Source organism: Mytilus trossulus, chromosome 10 (assembly GCF_036588685.1).
Source record: "Mytilus trossulus isolate FHL-02 chromosome 10, PNRI_Mtr1.1.1.hap1, whole genome shotgun sequence".
Lineage (NCBI taxonomy): Eukaryota > Metazoa > Mollusca > Bivalvia > Mytilida > Mytilidae > Mytilus > Mytilus trossulus.
This window is the reverse complement of record NC_086382.1, coordinates 16,528,414-16,549,200: the sequence shown is the minus strand read 5'-3', so window position 1 is coordinate 16,549,200 and position 20,787 is coordinate 16,528,414. Positions and strand designations below refer to the sequence as shown.

Sequence of the window (20,787 nt, the reverse complement as noted above, 5' to 3'; positions counted from 1 at the left end):
CATGAAAATAAATGAATCCACAGGATGTGCTTATGATATAATATTTTGTTATGATTGCAATATACAGTATCACATTGAATTTTTGTCAAGCCTACACCTTTTGTTACAGAGGCTTGACATTTAGTGATCAGGTGGCGGTGGAAGACATGGTTCTTGAAACTTTGCATATAGATGCCTTATGTTACAAAGTTTACATCTGTTATATGTCCATTGTCCTTGACCTCATTTTCATGGTTCAGTGACCACTTGGGGAAAAAAGTAAGATTTTTATGCCCCATCTACCACCTAAAATATTAGTTTATAATGTTTTCTGGTCTATGGGTCCTTTGGTTCGCTTGTCCATTTGTCCTGATTCAGATTAAAGTTTTTGCTCAAGGTAATTTGGTCAAAAAAGCAAAGCTTCCATGTATAGTCTTAAAATTAATATAAGAAATGTATTTATTAGATAATTGATAAAAAGAAATTTGGAAATTCACAATTTTTCAAATTTCTTCTTTAAAAACTTCATTATAGTCTGAATCGTTTATGGAATGATGATTTGGATATGTTTTACTTAGGTGAATAATTTTGGTCAAGTCAAATAAAATTTCTGATTAAGTATCAGAATTTGAATACCTTATTTTTCAACTGTCAAAGGTAAGTTCCTTAATTTCACAAGTTTTCACACAGTACAAATCATAAATTTTTAAGTGGGACAACTTTAATTCTAATGCAATTATTTTGTATCAATGGTTATGATTGGATGACAGTTATCGTAAAATTCTCTATCTCCTTGTCTGTAACTAAGGAAGCCAACATTTTGAATTGCTGAATGTATTGACATGTAATTTATACAATAATGAGCCAAAAAACTCACATGTTGCACCTAAAGATCTTCTTTTTATCAAGTTTTATTACATTTTAAAGCAGCACAGAAGCCAGAAAAGGACAGAAAACGCCTGGTGTTTATGTTTGACGCCAAAAGCATACCTATGACGTCATCTAGTGTAGGGACCAAAGAAGATAACATCTTTTTGCGGAATTTTCTTTATAAAGAAGATTTTACACTGAAATAATGATTGAAATTTTATTATGAACTTGTTTTACTGTCACAAATACCGGTTTACCTGTCTCGGCTAAGCTTTGCCAGGTAAACTAAATTTGCAACAGTAAAACTAGCGATGGATGTCCTTAAAGCTTCAAATACAATACAGTTATCTCTTAATTATAATTTTGTTTGTTATTCTTTTTTGATTTTTATAGGAATAGATATATAGTAGACTCCATGTTAATTTAATTATTTTCAGGTGTTGCAGTTTGTTTTTTCCCATGGAGAAATATTCCTAAACATTTTGAGAGACAGACAGCCACCACAAGATCTTCAAGCTTTGAAGGAGTTGTCTTTGACCACTGCTGTGATAGCTAGAGCCCAGTCAAGAGGTAGGAAGAAATAATGCATTTGTTTAGTATTTCAAAGAAGGGGATAAAATGATAATGAACAGAAATGTCCGTTCCCAAAATTAAGTGAGTTAATAGTGAATCACTATTGGTCAACAAAAAGATATTAATTTGTGATTAGGTAAATTTATTGAGAAACTATTTTGGTCAACAATGATATATACATTTTACATGTAATTCCATCCCCCTACATACTATTATATGCAGAAAATATAAAGAAATAAATTTGGAGGTGTATGAAAAATAAATTTTAATCATAGTCCACACAGACCAAGGACTCTTTTTGTAGACAACTGAAAATCAAAGGACAATAACTGTTACCCTAGTCAAGTTTAGACTCCATTACTGGGAAGGATCTTCAGTGACCCAGTACACAATGAAATGGTACATATGCAGGATATGTGTATGATAAACAAATGGGGTGTAAAGCAAGCACCAATCAATCAATCAAATGATGAAAACAACACACTTATGAATCATTATATTGTATTTTTACAAACAACACTTAATGAACAACAAATCATATGAACATACCAGTACAGAGTTTCATGTTTACTTCTCTTTGTCTGTTTGCCACAAACTTATGTCTTTTAAAAAAATGGCATGCACATTTATACAGCTTTGTAACAATTTTCTCAGCAACTGCAAGTCATATCTTCTTTATACAAGGCGCCAGGCTTCATCTTGTTATATTATTCATGGGATATTTTCTCAGTTCATTCAATATTATAAATACTGTTAGTCAAACAATTAAATCTTTTGTGTTGGTGTTAAGAGCGAGTAAAATCATATTATTTTTTTCCAGGTGTACCTGATGTTGAATTTAATGACTTTGACACATTGGCAATTGAATTCAGAGCACATAAGATGCAGATTGAACGTCAGATGATCTCCCTGTTCCCAAAATTCTGTTTATCTGAAAAATTGACGAAGCAGTGGAAGAACTTTGAGAATGGCCAGGAAGGGAGAGATATTGGAGTGGAGTTACTACTGACATACCTAGAAATATCAGCTAATGTCACTTCATACTGTAGGACAGTCATTTCAGCATCAGGTATTCAACATAACCATAAACATCTGAGAATTGAGAACATTTTTGCACAAAAGCAAAACAAAAGGGGGATGAATTCGCAACAACATAGAGTATTGCACAATAGCAAAATATTGAATATAAATTAAAATCATATAATCAATTTTAAGTTCTTTGATAGTTATTCTATGTCAGAAACCTATTATGTTTCAAATATTCAATTACATTCCAAATTCAGACCTGTATCAAGCACGAATATTGTATCCATTTTTGCCCTAACTGTTCATGGTTGGAGCTCTGTGGTTGTATCCAGCTGCACTCAGCAAAGCAATTTATTTTATTCTTATGTTTAATGACGTATTAAAAGAGACAATAAGTAAATACAACAATATAATGTACAGTGCATGTGTGAAAAAAGGATATGCATACAGTTAGGTCACAATAAAACGGATTTTTTAGACTGAGTGGTTATATAGCTAGATGATGCTTTAATACAAACTTTATTTATTTTTTAGGTCTATCATCCCAATACTGCAGAATTCTGTTTGGTCCAAGTCTTGAAGAGGCTTTGTCTAGGGATATAAGGAGTGGTGAAGGTGAAAATACTGAGATAGTATATTGCACAATAGTTAATTCCATATAAGTTGTAGGGACCAGACCAAAGTACCCATGATTTGACTCCTCAGAGGTCAAGTATTCTGTCATGAATTTGGAATGCGTGAAATATTGTATGAGATTTGCGTAAAACTAGATACTTCCAACAATGGCCTTTTCTCGATATGACACTTTAGGATTGTATATTCAATCTCCAATTTTTATAATCCCGCTTACGTGACGTATTATGGTATATTTTTGTCCATCAGTCCATCATCACCATGTCAGACATTAACTCAAAAAAGCTTTAACCAACTCCAATAAAACTTAGGTGAATTGAAAAATATTTCAGGGTGTGCATGCTTGTTGCAAAAAGTAAACACACAAAATACTGAAGGGGCAAGGATTCTAATCCACTACCTGTCTACAGAAACAGAAAAGTTTTAATTTGTTCTAGCTTTGGTTTATATACCTACATGTTTTTTTCTTTTTCTTTTCAGACTATTCTGTATCTAGTTTAACATTTACTCCAAGTCTTGGCGTGATTGTTTATCAGCTGCGTCAGTGTGCTAGTAATTTTATGTATGTCTATGATAGTCACCAGCAACATCAACGCAAACAGCACAGCAGTCTTAGTACAGATGACTTGAAAGAGGTAACTTATAAAACCGAAATAGACCTATGTTAATCTTTGTAGAAAACTGTATCTAATTTGCATGTGTTACTTGTCAGAAAAAGTATGTAGTTCACCAAGTCTTTAAAAAGAATAGTGAGTCATTGGCATCATTTTGTTTTAATGATTTGGTATACATTTACATCAGTATCCTTGGATTTAAGTTGCATGTAGTATATTGAAAAACACAGTGTCTTGCTCCTGTGACTTTAAAAGTTTTCTTGTCAGGTCTGTTTATGAATAATATCTCCGGTATTATATTCTTTTATCATGTTTATATATTTTTCTTTCAGTATTCTGGAGTACCTATGACTGAGAAGATTGCCTCACACCAAAGACAGCAGTTAGCCAGGAGAAGATTATCACAAATTGTCAATGATAAGTGGAGAGAAATGCAACAGTTATCATGTATCCTCAAAACAATACTCAGGCTATATATACAGTGTAACCTGTCTAATCTGACAAAAACAATACTCAGGCTATACTGATTTAACCCACACATTTTCATTGTTTCAAAGTATGTCTATCCTTGCAGAAAAACCCTTAGTACTCTAACACCTTGCTAAATTCGATATTTTTTTCTGGTCCCCCAGTGTGTGGGATAACACAGGTTTCACTATGTATTTATTTTAATTTTAATTAAGATTCTTTTCACACCATTGTTATTGTCCAACAAATATTTTTGGGGGCATTACTGTAAAAATTACTTTCATAAATTAAAGATAGTTATGTTTTCATATCGAGGAACAATTTAGTGCAGTGATTTTGTTCTGGTATTTTAAATGACAAACAATGACAAAATATTAAAAGATGATTGTTTTTCTCTGACAGCCATTCTCAAGATGAATTGCCTTGTGAGTAGCTTTGTTTATGATAATTTAATTTGAAAGTGCACATATTATATATAAAGGTATTAATATTACATAGAATAAAGTTGGTATATTACTTTTTACGCTGATAAAATATGAAATAACGGTAAAAGTTACATAAATAGAGATGAAAAATAAGTTGACCCTAAGCAACAAGCAAATGTACTGCTATTGCATATCTAAATGAGACTAACTCACAGAAGTTATTGTGCAAGTTTTCTGTTTCAGAATCTAATGCATTCTTAATAATATGTTCAAAAGCGTACACCAAAACGTTGTGATTGGTTAAAAACAATTTAAACAATTGAAATTCAACAATACATATAATGACGTAACAATATTTTCATTTTGGTGTATGAACAATGAGATAACCAACCCATAGTCCTCTAGTTTCTCAAAAGGTGAATTGTTTCAAATGGTCTGTAAAAGAAAGAAGAACACCGCAAATGGTATCAGAAAGACCGCCAATAATCAAGATGTTGTTCAATTTTAATGAAGAGAACTGTCCAAAGTATTTTAGTTCTATACTTTATCTTACATCACAGAATATAACACTACCAGCCATGAAATGTAGACTTAAAAAAGAAAACTATAAATGGTTTGAAAAAAACCAAATACCAGCTCTGAGTAAGTGTAATCTGTGACAGAGGCTTATTTAGGGGAAGGGGGCACCCCTCCTTGTTTCTTATAAGAAAAACTTGGTTGATTGTTTATGGAATCATTGAAGCCCTTTTATGAAACTAATGGGTTCCCACTTATGAAAACTTCTGTATCCAACATGGCTAGCCTGTATAGTGTTTGGGGACTAATTTTCAGCTCACAAGTGTTAAAAATATACTCACTTAAATACTTTGTCAAAATTAAATAAGCCAAATTAATTTAAGTAAATTAATTTAAGTAAAAGTGTTTTGTACCACCTTAAAGTGTATAGAAATTGTAATCTGTCACTTCAAAAATTTGTTATACTTGCATTCATTTCAGCACAGAAGGTTTACAAAATGCAAACAGGGTGTTTAAAAAATGCCTCGTATTTAATATGACAAAATATATCTACTTTATGTTAAAACTTGTATTTAAGGAGGCTCACAAGTATAAAAAATTCAGCAAAAAATTAAACATTTGTTTTTTCATTACAAATTTTATTTATTACACTATTGGTTATTACTTTATAATATGGTACAAAAATCACCCAGACAAATGGATTCGGTTTGGCCACAGATGACTTTAAAAATGTTTATATCATTGAAAAAGCTCCAAATTATCTCCCTTTGGTGCAAAAATGTAATTTTTTTATGTTTAAATTGAAATATCTTTTTTAACTCATTGGTGACCTATATTTTTTTATTATTGTTTTCAAACAAGCTGTACATCAACTAAATAATTGTAAAATTTAAACGATTTCTGTAATTTAGTTCTTTTTTTATTTCAATATTACCAATATTTCCGCTATTACAAAATGTAGTTCAACAGAAAAAAATGACTTTAGCAAAAATGTATGCTTCTTACAGAGGCACATTGTGAGCTTAAATGACAGGTGACCCCATATTTATATTTAATATTTCTATTAGGTATAAGATCAAATTTAATCATAGAAAAAAATAGCAAAATCCTATATTATAATTTTTTTTTTATTTAGACCCACAAGCCCCTTTATTACAATTAGAATCGTGTGGTTAATTTATGGAGCAGTTTACAGTTGCAAAGTCATGGTAAGTCTTATTTTTCTTTCTCAAATGTCTGTACATTTTTCTTAACAATTATCAGATATTATAGAGAATTGTATATTTATATTATGGAGACACCTTGAATATTACTTAGTACACTGTGTTCCAACTGACCAGCAGCCCTCTATCTACCAAGTTCATATTCAGCGTCAACAACAGATGAGACGTTTACAAGGTAAGATTATGGTCAAGATAATATAAATTCACAAAGATTGCATGTATTTACTGTTGCAATTTTTTTTTAAATGGACAGATTAATAATTGCGCGGGAAAATTTGCATACACATGTTTGTATTCGATATCCTTATGAGATTATTGCAATACTCACCAAGTTGTATTATTCACATCAATAAAAACCTCCCAATAATTTTTGAAATTACAAACATTACTCTAAACATAAGTTCACTCTTTGAAATTGCATTATTTTTTGTTCAGTTGAATTTTATGACTATAAGTTGTAAAATGCCTAATTTTTAGTGTACAAAAAGTCATAGAAGAAGCTGTACTGGAATTTTGAGCTTGCATTGGCATTTGGGCCATTGTGAATTTTCTATCCCTTAGGGTCTATCGTTTTCCTTCAACGTTTACAAAGTTATCTCCAAATTTTCGGTGAAAAAAAGTTTATTTTACAGTATTTATTTCTCATTTCACATAGTAGACCCTTTACTGTATCTATTTTAATGTAAATTTTGAGGTTTGCACATTTTTCCAGGTCAAAAAGTCTTTAAACGAATTTTATCAATTTACAAATTGTAGATGTTATTACTCTAAAGATTGAATATTTTTGACTATCAATGTTAAACAAATTTCTGTTTCTAATGAATATTAGATTTAACTGGATCACCAAGAAGTATTTTAGAACAACAACAACAGTATACACAGGACCCAGATGAGATGTCAAAGATTGTTTCTAGAGAAGAATTGGCAGCATTCAAGAGTAATGTAACTAATGTTGTCAGTGAGTCACTTCTGAAAAAAATACAGGAGATCAATCAGGTAATCTGTCAAAGTTGTAAATCTGTTGACATTCTTTTAATTAAGCGCTACTCAGTATCAAAATATAATAGCTTTCTATAACACTGGTTTATATTGATAGGGGTTTCATACGGGAAGCAAAAAAGCAAAAAAAATATTGAGGTCAATGAACCTCTTTTCGAGATATTAGCCATGGAAATTTGGCAGGAAAATGTTCTCTCTTGATTTTTCGTAGTTTTATCGACAAGTAAAAAGCTCTCAAAACCTATTGAAAAATAAATAAGATTTTGCAAGACTTTTACAAATGGCTTATAATCATACATGGAAAGGATTTATAAAAAGAAAAATGGGGGTCAATGGGATTTTTAGCTCACCTGACCTGAAAGGTCAAGTGAGCTTTTCTCATCACTTGGCGTCCATCGTCCGTAAACTTTTACAAAAATCTTCTCCTCTGAAACTACTGGGCCAAATTTTACCAAACTTGGCCACAATCATCCTTGGGGTATCTAGTTTAAAAAATGTGTCCGGTGACCTGGCCATCCAACCAAGATGGCCGCCATGGCTAAAAATAGAACACAGGGGTAAAATGTATATTTTGGCTTATATCTTTGAAACCAAAACATTTAGAGCAAATCTGACATTAGGTAAAATTGTTAATCAGGTCAAGATCTATCTGCCCTAGAATTTCCAGATGAATTGGACAACCCGTTGTTAGGTTGCTGCCCCTGAATTCGTTATTTTAAGGAAATTTTGCAGTTTTTGGTTATTATCTTGAATACTATTATAGATAGAGATAAACTGTAAACAGCAATAACATTCAGCAAAGTAAAACCTACAAATAAGTCAATATGACCAAAATTGGAGTTATTGCCCTTTATAGTCAATTTTTAACAAATTTTCATCAGTTTTTGTAACTTGTACAAAAATCTTCTTCTCTGAAACTACATGGCCAAATTAAACCAAACTTGGCGATTATTATCATTGTGGTATATAGTTTGAAAAATGTGTCTGATGACACCGCCTACCAAACAAAATGGCCGACATGGCTAAAATTAGAACATAGTGGTAAAATGCAGTTTTTGATTTATATCTTTAAAAGTAAGACATTTAGGGCAAATCTTTCAAGATTTAAATGTCCATCAGAATAAGATCGATCCCCTCCCAAATTTTCAGATGAATCTGACAACTCGTTATTGGGTTGCTGCCCTAAAATTGGTAATTTTATGGAAATTTTGCAGTTTTTGGTTATTATCTTGAATACTATTATAGATAGGGATAAACTGTAAACATCAATTTTGTTCAGCAAAGTAGGATCTACAAATAAGTCAACATGATAAAAATTGTAAGAGTACCCCTTAAGGAGTTATTGCCCTTTATAGTCAATTTTGAACAAATTTTCGTCATTTTTGTAACTTGTACAAAAATCTTCTTTTCTAAAACTATGGGCCATATTAAACTAAACGTGGCCACAATCATCACTATGGTATCTATTTAAAAAAAGTGTTTAATGACCCCACCTACCAACTAAGATGACCGACATCAGTAAATACAGTAACAGGTGAGCGACACAGGCTCTTGAGAGCCTCTAGTTTTTAAGGCATTCAAATGGATTAAACCAGAGAATTTCGAAAATCTGACAAAAATTCAAAAACATGACCAGCCGACATTTTTAAGTTAAAAAATCAAAGGATGTACAGAATTACAATCAATGGAACCAACACTTGTTAAAACATGTTGAAAATCAGCAATGACCAATAACTTTTCTATAGTAATGGCCTTTGGAAATATACTATGGTAAATTGAGAGTGCCCTTGCCCCAATCTTTCTCATCAATAAAATATAGAAATGATAAATGGTTTAACAGCAGTAACTCAGATGTATTACCACTAATTTATCTTTGAAATGTAAATAATAGATTAAAATGACATTGCAGTAGCTGTTACTTTTCTTCATTAAAAAGTCATGTCTTCTTTGACTATTAATGACGTTAAAATACTAAATCCCTGTGATGTGTTTTAGTCGATTTTAGTCTCTGATGCATGATTTTTTACTATTAATTGGTTTTGGCTTTTAACTAGCTGTCAGTAACTGCGAGTACTCTCAAATCGTATTTTCTTGTTAATTCGACCTGTTGATACTGTTTATAATGCTTTTTTGTCATTTTTTATTTATATGGATCTTGGCTGTATACCAGCTTTGATTATTTGTAATATCTTCAATTTTTCACTTATTCTTACAACATTTGTATAAACTTCAAGATTATAAAAAACCGGTTTTTTTCTAAAGTGAACATTGATTGGTTAAATATTTCTCAGTGTGTTTGAATTTGTTTGATAGCCTTTTGGTCATGACTGTTTGTCTCTAATATTTAATTAACTGTGCATTTGTATTCAGATATCGCAGATCAAATTTATTCGTTCTTTGTGTAATCATACGTTTTTTGATTGAGTTAAGTCTGCTAATTGATATTTTATCGTATGTTTTTATATGTTGTGATGTTATGCTATTGTTTCAGAAAAAGGGAGAAGGTTTGGGCCCATTAAAACGTTTAATCCCGCTGCAAATGTTTGCACCTGTCCTAAGTCAGGAATCTGATGTACAGTAGTTGTCGTTTGTTTATGTAATATATACGTGTTTCTCGTTTCTCGTTTTGTTTATGTAGATTAGACCGTTGGTTTTCCCGTTTGAATGGTTTTACACTAGTAATTTTGGGGCCCTTTATAGCTTGTTGTTCGGTGTGAGCCAAGGCTCCGTGTTGAAGGCCGTACTTTAACCTATAATGGTTTAATTTTTTAATTGTTATTTGGATGGAGAGTTGTCTCATTGGCACTCACACCACATCTTCCTATATCTATTAACATCATAAATCTTTTGAGGATTAAAAATATTGGTATAAGTTATGGCTGTAGAAAGTATACAATATTGAAAATCATTGTAAGTGCTCTCAATACTCATGCCTTTATTTGTCCGGACATGGCTAGATCACAAAATTCTGATATATTTGATGGAATAGGGGTCAGATTTTTGGAATGATCAACAAAAAATAGTTTTTCACTTATAATCAAGTCACAGTTATTACATATGCATATAATATTGATTTTTCCAACTTTTTTTCAGAGTTTTTGCAAAAACCGAAGCCACTATGGATTTGTTGAAGCACTGATCAGGAGACTGAGAAGATTATTACGATTACATACTTGATCACGTTGAACTTTCATGCTGTTAAATATTCATACTTATCGTCTTTTCTGATTTTTCTGGTCTGAATCTGATTAAAATTAAAATGTGATTTTTATTTTATTATTTGTGAAAAAAGGCATTGCATGTATTGTTATAGTAAATTTATACAAAATACTTTTTAGTTCAAATTTCTCAATGGCTAATGGAGTTTATACCAGCTGGCTTGCTAACCGATTGATTATTGGTTGTTAGTAAACTTCTGAGTTTGTTACAGCCAATTTCAATGAATGTGTAGGTTATGGTAATATCTTTGGTTAGCTTAATTCCTAGCTGAATCGTGAAGTCATTGTTATGTATAAAGGTGTACTACCCTCCTTTCGAAGTAGCCTAATTCTACAGACAGATAGATTGCTTATCTGTCGAACTAGTCTAGTATTAAAGGAGGATAGTTTACCTAACTTAACAATGACTTCACAGTTCAGCTAGGAACTAAGCTAACCAAAGATATTACTTTTGCCTACACACTCAGAGAAACTGGCTGTAATTAGGGAGCCTGTAAATTTGTTGCTGATTCCCTTAGTAATCATTCTGCCTTATTGTCCAGCTATCAACACTTCTATGTCATATGACACTTATAGACTGCAACAACTGATTTCAAATGTGTTTAGGCCTTACATTTCTTCCTATGAAAGAAAAGTCCCATACAGGTTTTGTGAAAATTTTTAAATAATTATTGTTTTAATTTATATTCAATGGTTAAATTTTCCCAAAGTAGGGTGGATTACTTAAAAATGTGATTAAATTACAATTGATTTGCTCTTTCAATGTACATTACATAAATTCAAATGGTTTTTGATTCTTTAAAATTATCATTATTACTTGGGATTACTTTTAATTGCATTATATACTAAGATGTTGAAGAATTCTTTAAAACAGTGTATCATTATATTTTAAAACTAATTTAGAATTTGAGTTGTTTAACATTGTCATTTCTGGGCCTTTTATAGCTGACTGTACGGTATGGGTTTTGCTCATTGTTGAAGGCCGTACAGTGACCTATAGTTGTTAATGTCTGTGTCATTTTGGTCTCTTGTGGACAGTTGTCTCATTGACAATCACACCACATCTTCTTTTTTATATTCAATACACCAAATATAGTTGACCTATTGCATATAGTATTTGAAAATAAATGTGGAATGTGTCCATGGGAGACAGATGATGCCTCGCTTGTATATCATGTTAAGTTATAAAATAAGGGACATCACTGAAGAAAGGTGAAAGAGACACTACCCACATTTGTACTTGATCTAATTTTTTTGGTAATAAGAATTGTGTATAAGTTTCATAAAATTTGGTTGAGGCAATCTTAATTTAGAGAACAGAAATGAAAATTTCAGCAATTTTTCCATCTGTAAATGGGTATAACTAACTCTAGAGCAATAAACATGACACCCCAAAGTTTAAACTTGATCTGTGTTTTGTGGTAACACACATTATATATAAGTTGCATAACATTTGATTGAGGTAAACTAAGGATAGAGAACAGAAACCAACTTTGGGACATACCTGTCTGTACAAGGGACTATGGAGTGGGCATAAAAAGACCAAAACTCAAAAACTTAACTTTTACCAATGAACCATTAAACTGAGGTCAAGGTCAGATGACACCTACCAGTTTGACATGTACATCTTACAATCATTCCATACATCAATTAAAGTAGACCTATTGCATCCAGTACAAGAAAAACAGACCAAAACACAAAAACTTAACTACAACCACTGAAACATGAAAATGAGGTTAAGGTCAGATGACACCTACCAGTTGGACATGTACACCTTACACCAACTATATTAGATGCATGATATAAGTTGTTAGTGGCTTTGAACTATTTGTGAGTAACTGCGAGTACTCTCAGATCTGTACTTAGTGTTTTTTGTTGTTGGGATATACAAGTACCGGACACATCTGCTCTGTCTAGTATTTCTATTTGTATCCATCTGATGAGTTAAGCCTTTTTCAACTGATTTTTATAGTTAATTTTTATGTTGTATTGTTACACCACTGTCCCAGGGGGGGAGGGTTGGGATCCTGTTTACATGTTTAACCACACCACATTCTATATGTATGTGCATGTTGTTTGCTGATGTGTTACTTATTTGTTTATCGTTAATTTTTGTACATAAATTAAACCTTGAGTTATATCTCGTTTGAATTGTTTTACATTAGTCATTTTGAGGTCTTTTATAGCTGACTATGGGGTATGGGCTTTGCTCATTGATGAAAGTTGTACAGTGACCTATAGTTGTTTATTTCTGTGTCATTTTGGTCTCCTGTAACTGACTTATTAGGGGTTATATTTGATCAGCATGTCAATGTGGGTTGGATATTAAGGATTCAAACCCTTTGCTATATCCAAATAAAAGGGAAATATGTGTAGGATGGACACAAAGTTTTTGCTTTAAGGAAAAGATGCTTTTTCCTATGACCAAAATGTTCAATTGTCCAATAGGTTTTGAAATCTTTATACCTTGTGGTATACAGGGGCGGATGCAGGAATTTTCGAAAGGGGGGGTGCTAACCCAGGGCAAAGGGGGGGGGGGGGGTGCAAAACATATGTCCCGATACAAATGCATTGATCGGCAAAAATAAAGGGGGGGTGCGCACCCCCGGAACCCCCCCTCTGGATCCGCCACTGGTATATTATCTGAATTTTATCAACAAAGATAAAACACATATGGTCATCATTGTCTTATCAAACTTCTCATATTCTTTCCAGTTTAGTATATCATGCATGCTCCCTAATTTTGTAAAGCAAATATATTGTACTCTGAAGAAGACTACATAATATACAAGAATGTGTCCATAATACATGGATGCCCCACTCGCATTATCATTTCTATGTTCAGTAGACCGCAAAATTGGGGTAAAAAATCTAATTTAACATTTTTTTTAAATTAGAAAGATCATGTCATAGGATACATGTATAATTTCTTGCTGCATTGAAGATCTATTGGTGACCTGCTGTTGTCTGTTATATGGTTGGTTTGTTGTCTCTTTGACACATTCCCCATTTCCATTCTCAATTTTATACTACGTTTTAAGTTGATTGGACTTCAACTACATCAAAAACTACCTTGACCGAAAACTTTAACCTGAAGTGGGGCAGACGAACAAACGAACGAACACACAGACCAAAAAACATAAGGCAACTCTACTATCGTAGGTGGGGCATAAAATTAAGATGTGGTATGATTGTCAAGTAATTTTTAATTTGTGTCTGATCCATTATGTTTCAAGCAACAGATGCAATAATTATCAAGTAACACCAGACAAATTATGTGAACATTTTATTATCCTCAGATCATCTTGTGACAGTTCACAAGACAGCACTTTCATAACATGGACGGTGTTTGATGGAATGTCAGTTTTCCCTATACTATTTCTTTATCTTATATAAATGAGATATTTGACAAAATTATACCTAAACTATGAAAAAAGTAAAATCACAAAAATAAGGTAAGAAACTTTTTCAGTTTCCTGCTTGTGATATAAAACCAAAGTAAAACTTAACATAAAATTAGTACATGTATCTTAGTACCATTACTATTATTATAAACATTTACTTCAATATAAGATAAAACATAAAATAAAATAACAAATCATCTATAGATGAATGGTCAACATATGGTAATTGGTATTACTTGATAGTGTGGATTCATTTACTTTTGTGGGTATCAATTTTCGTGGATTACAAACAATTTGCATTTCATGGATATTTGATTTCATGGCTTTGCCAATCTGTGCATACAGAGCTTTAAAAAAAAATAGTAATTTTAATAGCATTTAAATTTGTGTTTCACCTGTACCAATGAAACCCATGAAAATTGGTATCCAACGAAAAATAATGAATCCACAGAAGTGTATTTTTTTTTAAACATTATAAAAGAGGATATATATAAGAAAATAAGGTTTTCTGCCTCTTGTGTACAAAAATACTGCACAGTGTATTTCAAACATTTTCTTATAATTTACATTTCTCTTCAATTAAGTTTAAAAACTTTTCCTACATGATTTCTCATAAGGAACCTACACTTAACGTTCTTTTGGTATGAAAGGATTATTTGATTTTTGGATTGATCTAGAGGTAAGAGTTGATGATAACAACCATATTTGAAATATAAATTATATAGATATTAATAATCTCACAAAATAGGACGGATATTTAGAGTGGTGGGATATTAAAGACTAGATAAGAAAACAAAATTAAATTAAATACAAACTATAATGCAAATCATATGATCAATTTTTGAGTCGAGTTTGATTTTTTTCTCCGTGATGATTGATAATACATGTTTCCATGGTTACTTCAAAGGTGAAAATCAATTAGATATGTTTGGAATTGATATTAATTCTGCTACTCAATGCATCAAATTTCTTTTATTTTTCTAACACAGAAAATGAAATACTTGAAACAACCTTAAAGTATCAGGTGCAATTTCCTGTATAGCTATTGTATATCCCAGCCTAATGAATTATTGATAAAAGTTTATTTTTTACCTTAAGTTTATTTAAGAATTGAATGCTTCTTTTTGTAAATTTATTGGGGTGTAAAAGCGTTGACTGAAGTACATTTTGTATGAAGCGCGGAAGCGCTTCATTCTAAAAATGTACGCACAGTCAACGCTTTTACAACCCTATAAAGTTACAAAAAGAAGCATTCAATACTTATAATTACATTTTTTAGCTAGGATTATAAAAACACGATTTTCATGAAGTTAAATTTTTAAATTCACCTGTGCACTTTATTGTGGGACCTCGTGTCATCATGAATGAAATGTTATTGTCTCATGCAACTGCTTACGGAATAACATGTGATGCACAATTAGCCAATCAGAATAACGTATTATAATGAAACAAACATCTAATGTAATTATTTGGGCATATCATTTCATAATTATGCATCACTAACAATCTTTACAACCTTCAGATTTTTAAAACTTGAAAAAGTTTATTGGGACATGTGTGGTATGCATCAAGAAATCCTAATAAGAGGTACTAGTATCTAAGATGTGGCATTGACAAATTGACATTATTTATAAACAAGGACGGGCAACTTTCAATTTTGTGACCTTGACTTTTTAGCTAGATTCAAAACATTTTCACAACCCTATCTTCTGATAGCGGTTTAAACTGCACGATATAGTCTGTTGGTCCTTTGAATGATTAAAAAATCATTTATTATACATATAAAAAATTGTGCTTTAAAAATTATCAAGTGTCATTCACAGCTATAACACATTTTGAATAGGCAATCAAATATGCATGAAATTTGGCAAAACTAAGCACTAATAGTAATGTTATATGAAAACCGAATTTAAATGATTATGAATGAAACTTTCAATTTTCTGCAATTTGTGTACAAACAATTGAAATAGACTTTGTGTACATATTCAGTTGTTTTTTTTATATAAATTTTGCAAGTTGAAGAGAATGTACTCAAATCAAACACTGAGTATGATTCTTAAATTATTAGCATTTATTAATTAGTGATGGATAATGTATCCTTCAGTCAATCCAAACTAGGAAAGAATGTCAACATAAATGATAAAACATAAGAATTTCACCAACTAAGTATATGGGCAATAAATTTTAATGACTTTCAAGTTTTAGGTTGTTTGCTCTGCAAGTATTGTGTCTTTACACAAATGATGCTTTAGCCTATTTCTAATAAAGGAATGAATTGATTCAACAATATTACTATGATATATCTAAACAAACATTAAGGAAATTAAAATTATTCTAGCCTTGAAACTCTAGTAATGAGGAGAGAAAAAAAGCAATGAAATTTTTACCCTAAAAGTTCAACTGTTTCCTATTAAACCAAATTAATTCCTGACAATATGCTTTTCATTAGTGTGTGTTCTACAAAAGCTTTCAAGTTGTGAGAGGAGAAGACAAACAGTGTCTCATAATGCAAAATAAATCAACTTTATTGTAACAAAAACTTCTGAAAAGTTGAAGAAAATGAGCAAGAGATAATGCTCTTCTAACCAACATTGGTGGACAAGAGACAAGGTTCCTCTAATCAATACTTAGTTCATTTATTTAAGTAGTTGATCTGACAGATTGTGCATGGGCAGTAGAGCATATTCAAAATTGAACGAAACTCGACGAGGTATTCCAAATTTTGTATAGAGTTCTTTAAAAAAATCTTAACAGTAAGAAATATTTACGAGTTATGCAGACAAACTATGTACCCTTTAGAGGACAGATGAAAATACCAACAAAGTAAAATACTATGTTCTCAAACAATGGTATTAAAAAAAATGCAATTGTTAACAAAAGAAGAAAATAATTAACAATATATTTCATTGACTGGGAGATATATCATCCATAGAGCAGCAAAACTATTAAGACTGAATTATTTGGGTTACAAAATACCTTAAAATCATGTAATTTTCAAACATACAATAATAAAATTATCTTAGTTCATGCATGTGGCAGATTTCTGAAGCGAAAATTCAAATTTATAAAAAAAAACAGTGAAAGCAATAACTTTTCTTCTTCATTTAGTGCATTGAAGCTTGATATAAGGGAAATACTTTCATATGTATGTTTGGAAAACTATTGTGGGGTGACATCTGTATTTACATCTATGTACATGCAACAACATTTCAATATAAAATTATCTACAATGTTTACATAATTACATATAATTTGATCTATAATTTAAAATAAATACTATATAATAATATAATTAATCATGAGAATCAACAAGATAAAGCACATCAATAAAAAAAATTGAACATCAAGTCCTTAAAGAGACCTTATTTTCAGCTCTTATTTTGTATATCTCCTCTACTTTCAGAATTAAAATTCAAAATAAAAATTGGACCAGAGTAATTGCAAGTAAGGCAAATTATTATAGACTTCACACGCTGATAATTCATATACAAGTACTGCATTATATCACTTATAAACACAAATATATACCATATTTCAATCGTTTAGAATTTATTTGCCCCCCTTAACAATAAACCCCACAACTTTGTCCAGTTAAGAATTGAAAATAAGGCTATTTACACAAAACAAATTTACATGAAATAATTGCACATAACCAACATTTAAAAAAGTGACGAGAGAACAAACATAATAATGTATTAAATTTCATACAACCTCATTCACATGCTAAATAAAACCTAATCTTTTAATATTTATAGATGCTAATGAAATTGATGAATTTGGAATCTCTGTAAATCTCAACTTTTTAAAACATAATAGGGGTACACATTACTACAACAAACTAATGAGACTAAAAATGGAGTATCAACAGATGTCATTGCTATATGATCATACCTGCCAACATTTCAAAATGCCAAGGGGGGGTCCCGTGCAAGATGGTTTTCATAGTCCTAGAAAACCTTTAAAGGGGCCTTCAAATTTATCTTTAAAAATGTCTATTTGCTTCTTCATACTTTTACAATCCTATATGCATAATAAAAAAATAATTGTTTTGTTTGAAAATTTAAACAAAATTGTACTTTCAAAATTTCAAAGTGAGAGGAAATCCCCCACAAATAGTGACAGTTAGCAGGTACAATCCATTAACAATCTATTCCATCCTTTCCAATTTTGAATTTTATTTAGTATATTAAGTAGAGTAAAAAGAAAAAAAAACTTAAATCAATAAAAAATCTAACACTTTGGGGTCTTCAATAACATCCAATTAACACCCAAGTTTACCTCAATTCTTAAGTAAATCTCTAATATTCTCTGATATATTCTTAACACTTCTAACAGCATATATGAAGGATGTCAAAATAATTACAACTAATGTCACTCTAATAAATACACAGGAAGGGGTAAACTTGTAAATTTACTTTACAACTACATCGAAATTTCCCTAAAGTTAAATGGCTTCCAATTATCAATTTCTAGAATGCTGGCAATGCAGATAGTTCTATTATCAATAGCCTCTTGCTAAACAGATTCCAACTCATTCTGCTTAATATTATCAGAACGTAAAATAAAACATAAGTTGCTGAATCGTTTAACCCAACGATAAAATTGTATGTAAAAATAAGACACATAATTTAATCTTTCACACAATAAACGGATAATTCAATTTTTTAAATAAAGAAACGTTTCCTCATGCATATCCTGTATCCAACTCTGGAGATGAGCACTTTTAATATGTTTAAAGCTGATATTTTATACATTCATACTGAATTTATTCACAGGCAAGTTTGCTGTCAAAACTACTAATTGCTATTCCAAAAGCTTGTAATGCACATAAAGGATAATTAAAATCCATTGTAAATACATCCTCTGCAACACGGCCAAACTGCATCACTATATATTCAACTGAAAAAGAAATAAAGGTTTATTGCAACATTATACTCGTGTCAATCTAGAACGTAGAATATTGTTAGGACAATATTTGTGTGTTTTTGTTGTTTGTGTCATGGGATTGCTGACTTGTTGGCAACAATGCAAACATACATCCTTCATCTCTTTTCATTTATATTTGATAGACATAAGAAGTTAAAGGTAACCAGACCATTGACTATATAAATATCTGAGCTGTTGTCAGTATGCCAAAAAAACTACTTTTCAGTCAAAGTGTGTTTACCAGCATTATAAGGAAAATGATGAAAGTTTTGTTGTCTACAAGTTTTGTCTTTGTAAATGTCAGTTACATTCATCAGCTAAAAATTTGTAATTATAGCTGAGCACTGATTAAAGCATTCCCTTTTAAAAACGAGGCTTAATTGTGAATAAACAACCTTTTTACACCGATCTTAACTAATTCGCCTTTTCAGAATCTAAAGGACTATCGGTAATCCCATTGTTCTTACACCAAAATGAAAAAATATTAAGTCATAGGATGGATTTCTATTGTTTAGAAAAGTTTTAAACCAATCACAATGTTTTGGTGTACGCTTTTGAAAATATTACCCAGAATGCATTAGATTCTGAAACATCAAATTGTACATGGCATTTTCAGGGAAACTGGACTTTGAATATATAATAGTCATCAACTAAATCATTGGCAGGTATGAAAATGACTTTCTGTTAATTTACCAATATGTTTTCTGACTTACCATCATTATCATGAACTATCTGGAAATTTTTCACTGAAGCCTGGGTTACTCTTCCATGGAAATTTAATACATATGACTGTGTTTCTGAAATATACATAATTTGTTTTACTGAATACAGGTACATTCAAATTATTCAATTCAATTCAATTATAAAAGTAAAAAGCCAGAAACAAACCACTTCAAATGCATCTCATATCTAACAACTACTGCTAACCAACATATTTTCACTGATACTTTATTTACTTTAGAAGATGCCCTTTTAAGCCAAATTCACAGCAATCTATTTTTTTTATTGTTTAAGAAAGAATTACGAATTATTGAGAAGAAATGGGTTTTTTTTCCACAGATTCATCTCTTACTGTTCAAACTATTTAAACTTTTGTCAGTTCTATTGTCCCATTTAATAAATACAAATTATTTAAATATCATTTTCCATTTTAATTTGCAATAGGAACAATGCTGAAAATCTTGATTTAATAAAACATAAAGGGATTTTCTAATTTGATAGATCATTTAAATTATAATCGGCAATATAGGAAAGGTGTACTGACATAAGTAGTCTCTAAACACATTAACTCCAAATGGAGTTTTAGTTAGTAGAAGCCATATTAATATATATACCAATACACATAATTAACAGCGCCTGGTGATGTTTTATAGCCTGACAGGTTTCGGTCCATAAAGGACCTTCATCAGAGGCAGAATAGTGGATTAATGTTTGCACCCTATTTATATAGATATGGTAACCGGCGGTTGAGTTGACCGGCGGTTGAGTTAACTGGCGGTTGGGTTGACCGGCGGTTGAGTTAAACACCCTTTATCCAATGCTAAAGCCCAAATATGGTTATATCATCAGGTCACATGTTTACTGTATAATGTAGAAATGTTTTCCGTAACATGTCAAAAAAGTTTACTGTAACATGAGCATTAGCTAAATATAGATAACTGTAACCATGGAAAATCCCACTGGGATTTTTCACCGGTTAACTCAACCGCCGGTTAACTCAACCGCCGGTTAACTCAACCACCGGTTAACTCAACCGCCGGTCAACCCAACCGCCCGTTAACTCAACCGCCGGTCAACTCAACCGCTGGTTACCATATCTATATAAATAGGGTGCAAACATTAATCCACCATTCTGACTCTGATGAAGGTCCTTTATGGACCGAAACCAGTCAGGCTATAAAACATCACCAGGC

The 20,787-nt window shown here is 31.3% G+C and overlaps 2 protein-coding genes across 8 annotated transcripts in view; one reads left to right on the top strand and one right to left on the bottom strand.

Moving 5' to 3' along the window:
* Positions 1-10,591, top strand: part of LOC134686951 (nuclear pore complex protein Nup205-like) — an 83,640-nt gene extending 73,049 nt beyond the window's left edge. Inside the window, exons 34-41 of the mRNA XM_063546822.1 lie at positions 1,287-1,419; positions 2,243-2,491; positions 2,983-3,063; positions 3,562-3,716; positions 4,028-4,142; positions 6,368-6,502; positions 7,157-7,323; positions 10,420-10,591. Of these exons, the coding sequence (XP_063402892.1) occupies positions 1,287-1,419; positions 2,243-2,491; positions 2,983-3,063; positions 3,562-3,716; positions 4,028-4,142; positions 6,368-6,502; positions 7,157-7,323; positions 10,420-10,503 (1,119 nt within the window). The 3' untranslated portion in view covers positions 10,504-10,591. The remainder of the gene's footprint in view (positions 1-1,286; positions 1,420-2,242; positions 2,492-2,982; positions 3,064-3,561; positions 3,717-4,027; positions 4,143-6,367; positions 6,503-7,156; positions 7,324-10,419) is intronic.
* Positions 10,592-13,815: 3,224 nt separating this feature from the next.
* Positions 13,816-20,787, bottom strand: part of LOC134686949 (tubby-related protein 3-like) — a 50,179-nt gene continuing 43,207 nt past the window's right edge. For all 7 annotated transcript variants that reach the window (XM_063546819.1, XM_063546818.1, XM_063546816.1 and 4 more), the window contains 2 exons: positions 19,588-19,671; positions 13,816-18,847 (listed from right to left, as the gene is read on the bottom strand). In XM_063546819.1, the coding sequence (XP_063402889.1) occupies positions 18,714-18,847; positions 19,588-19,671 (218 nt within the window). In that variant the 3' untranslated portion in view covers positions 13,816-18,713. The remainder of the gene's footprint in view (positions 18,848-19,587; positions 19,672-20,787) is intronic.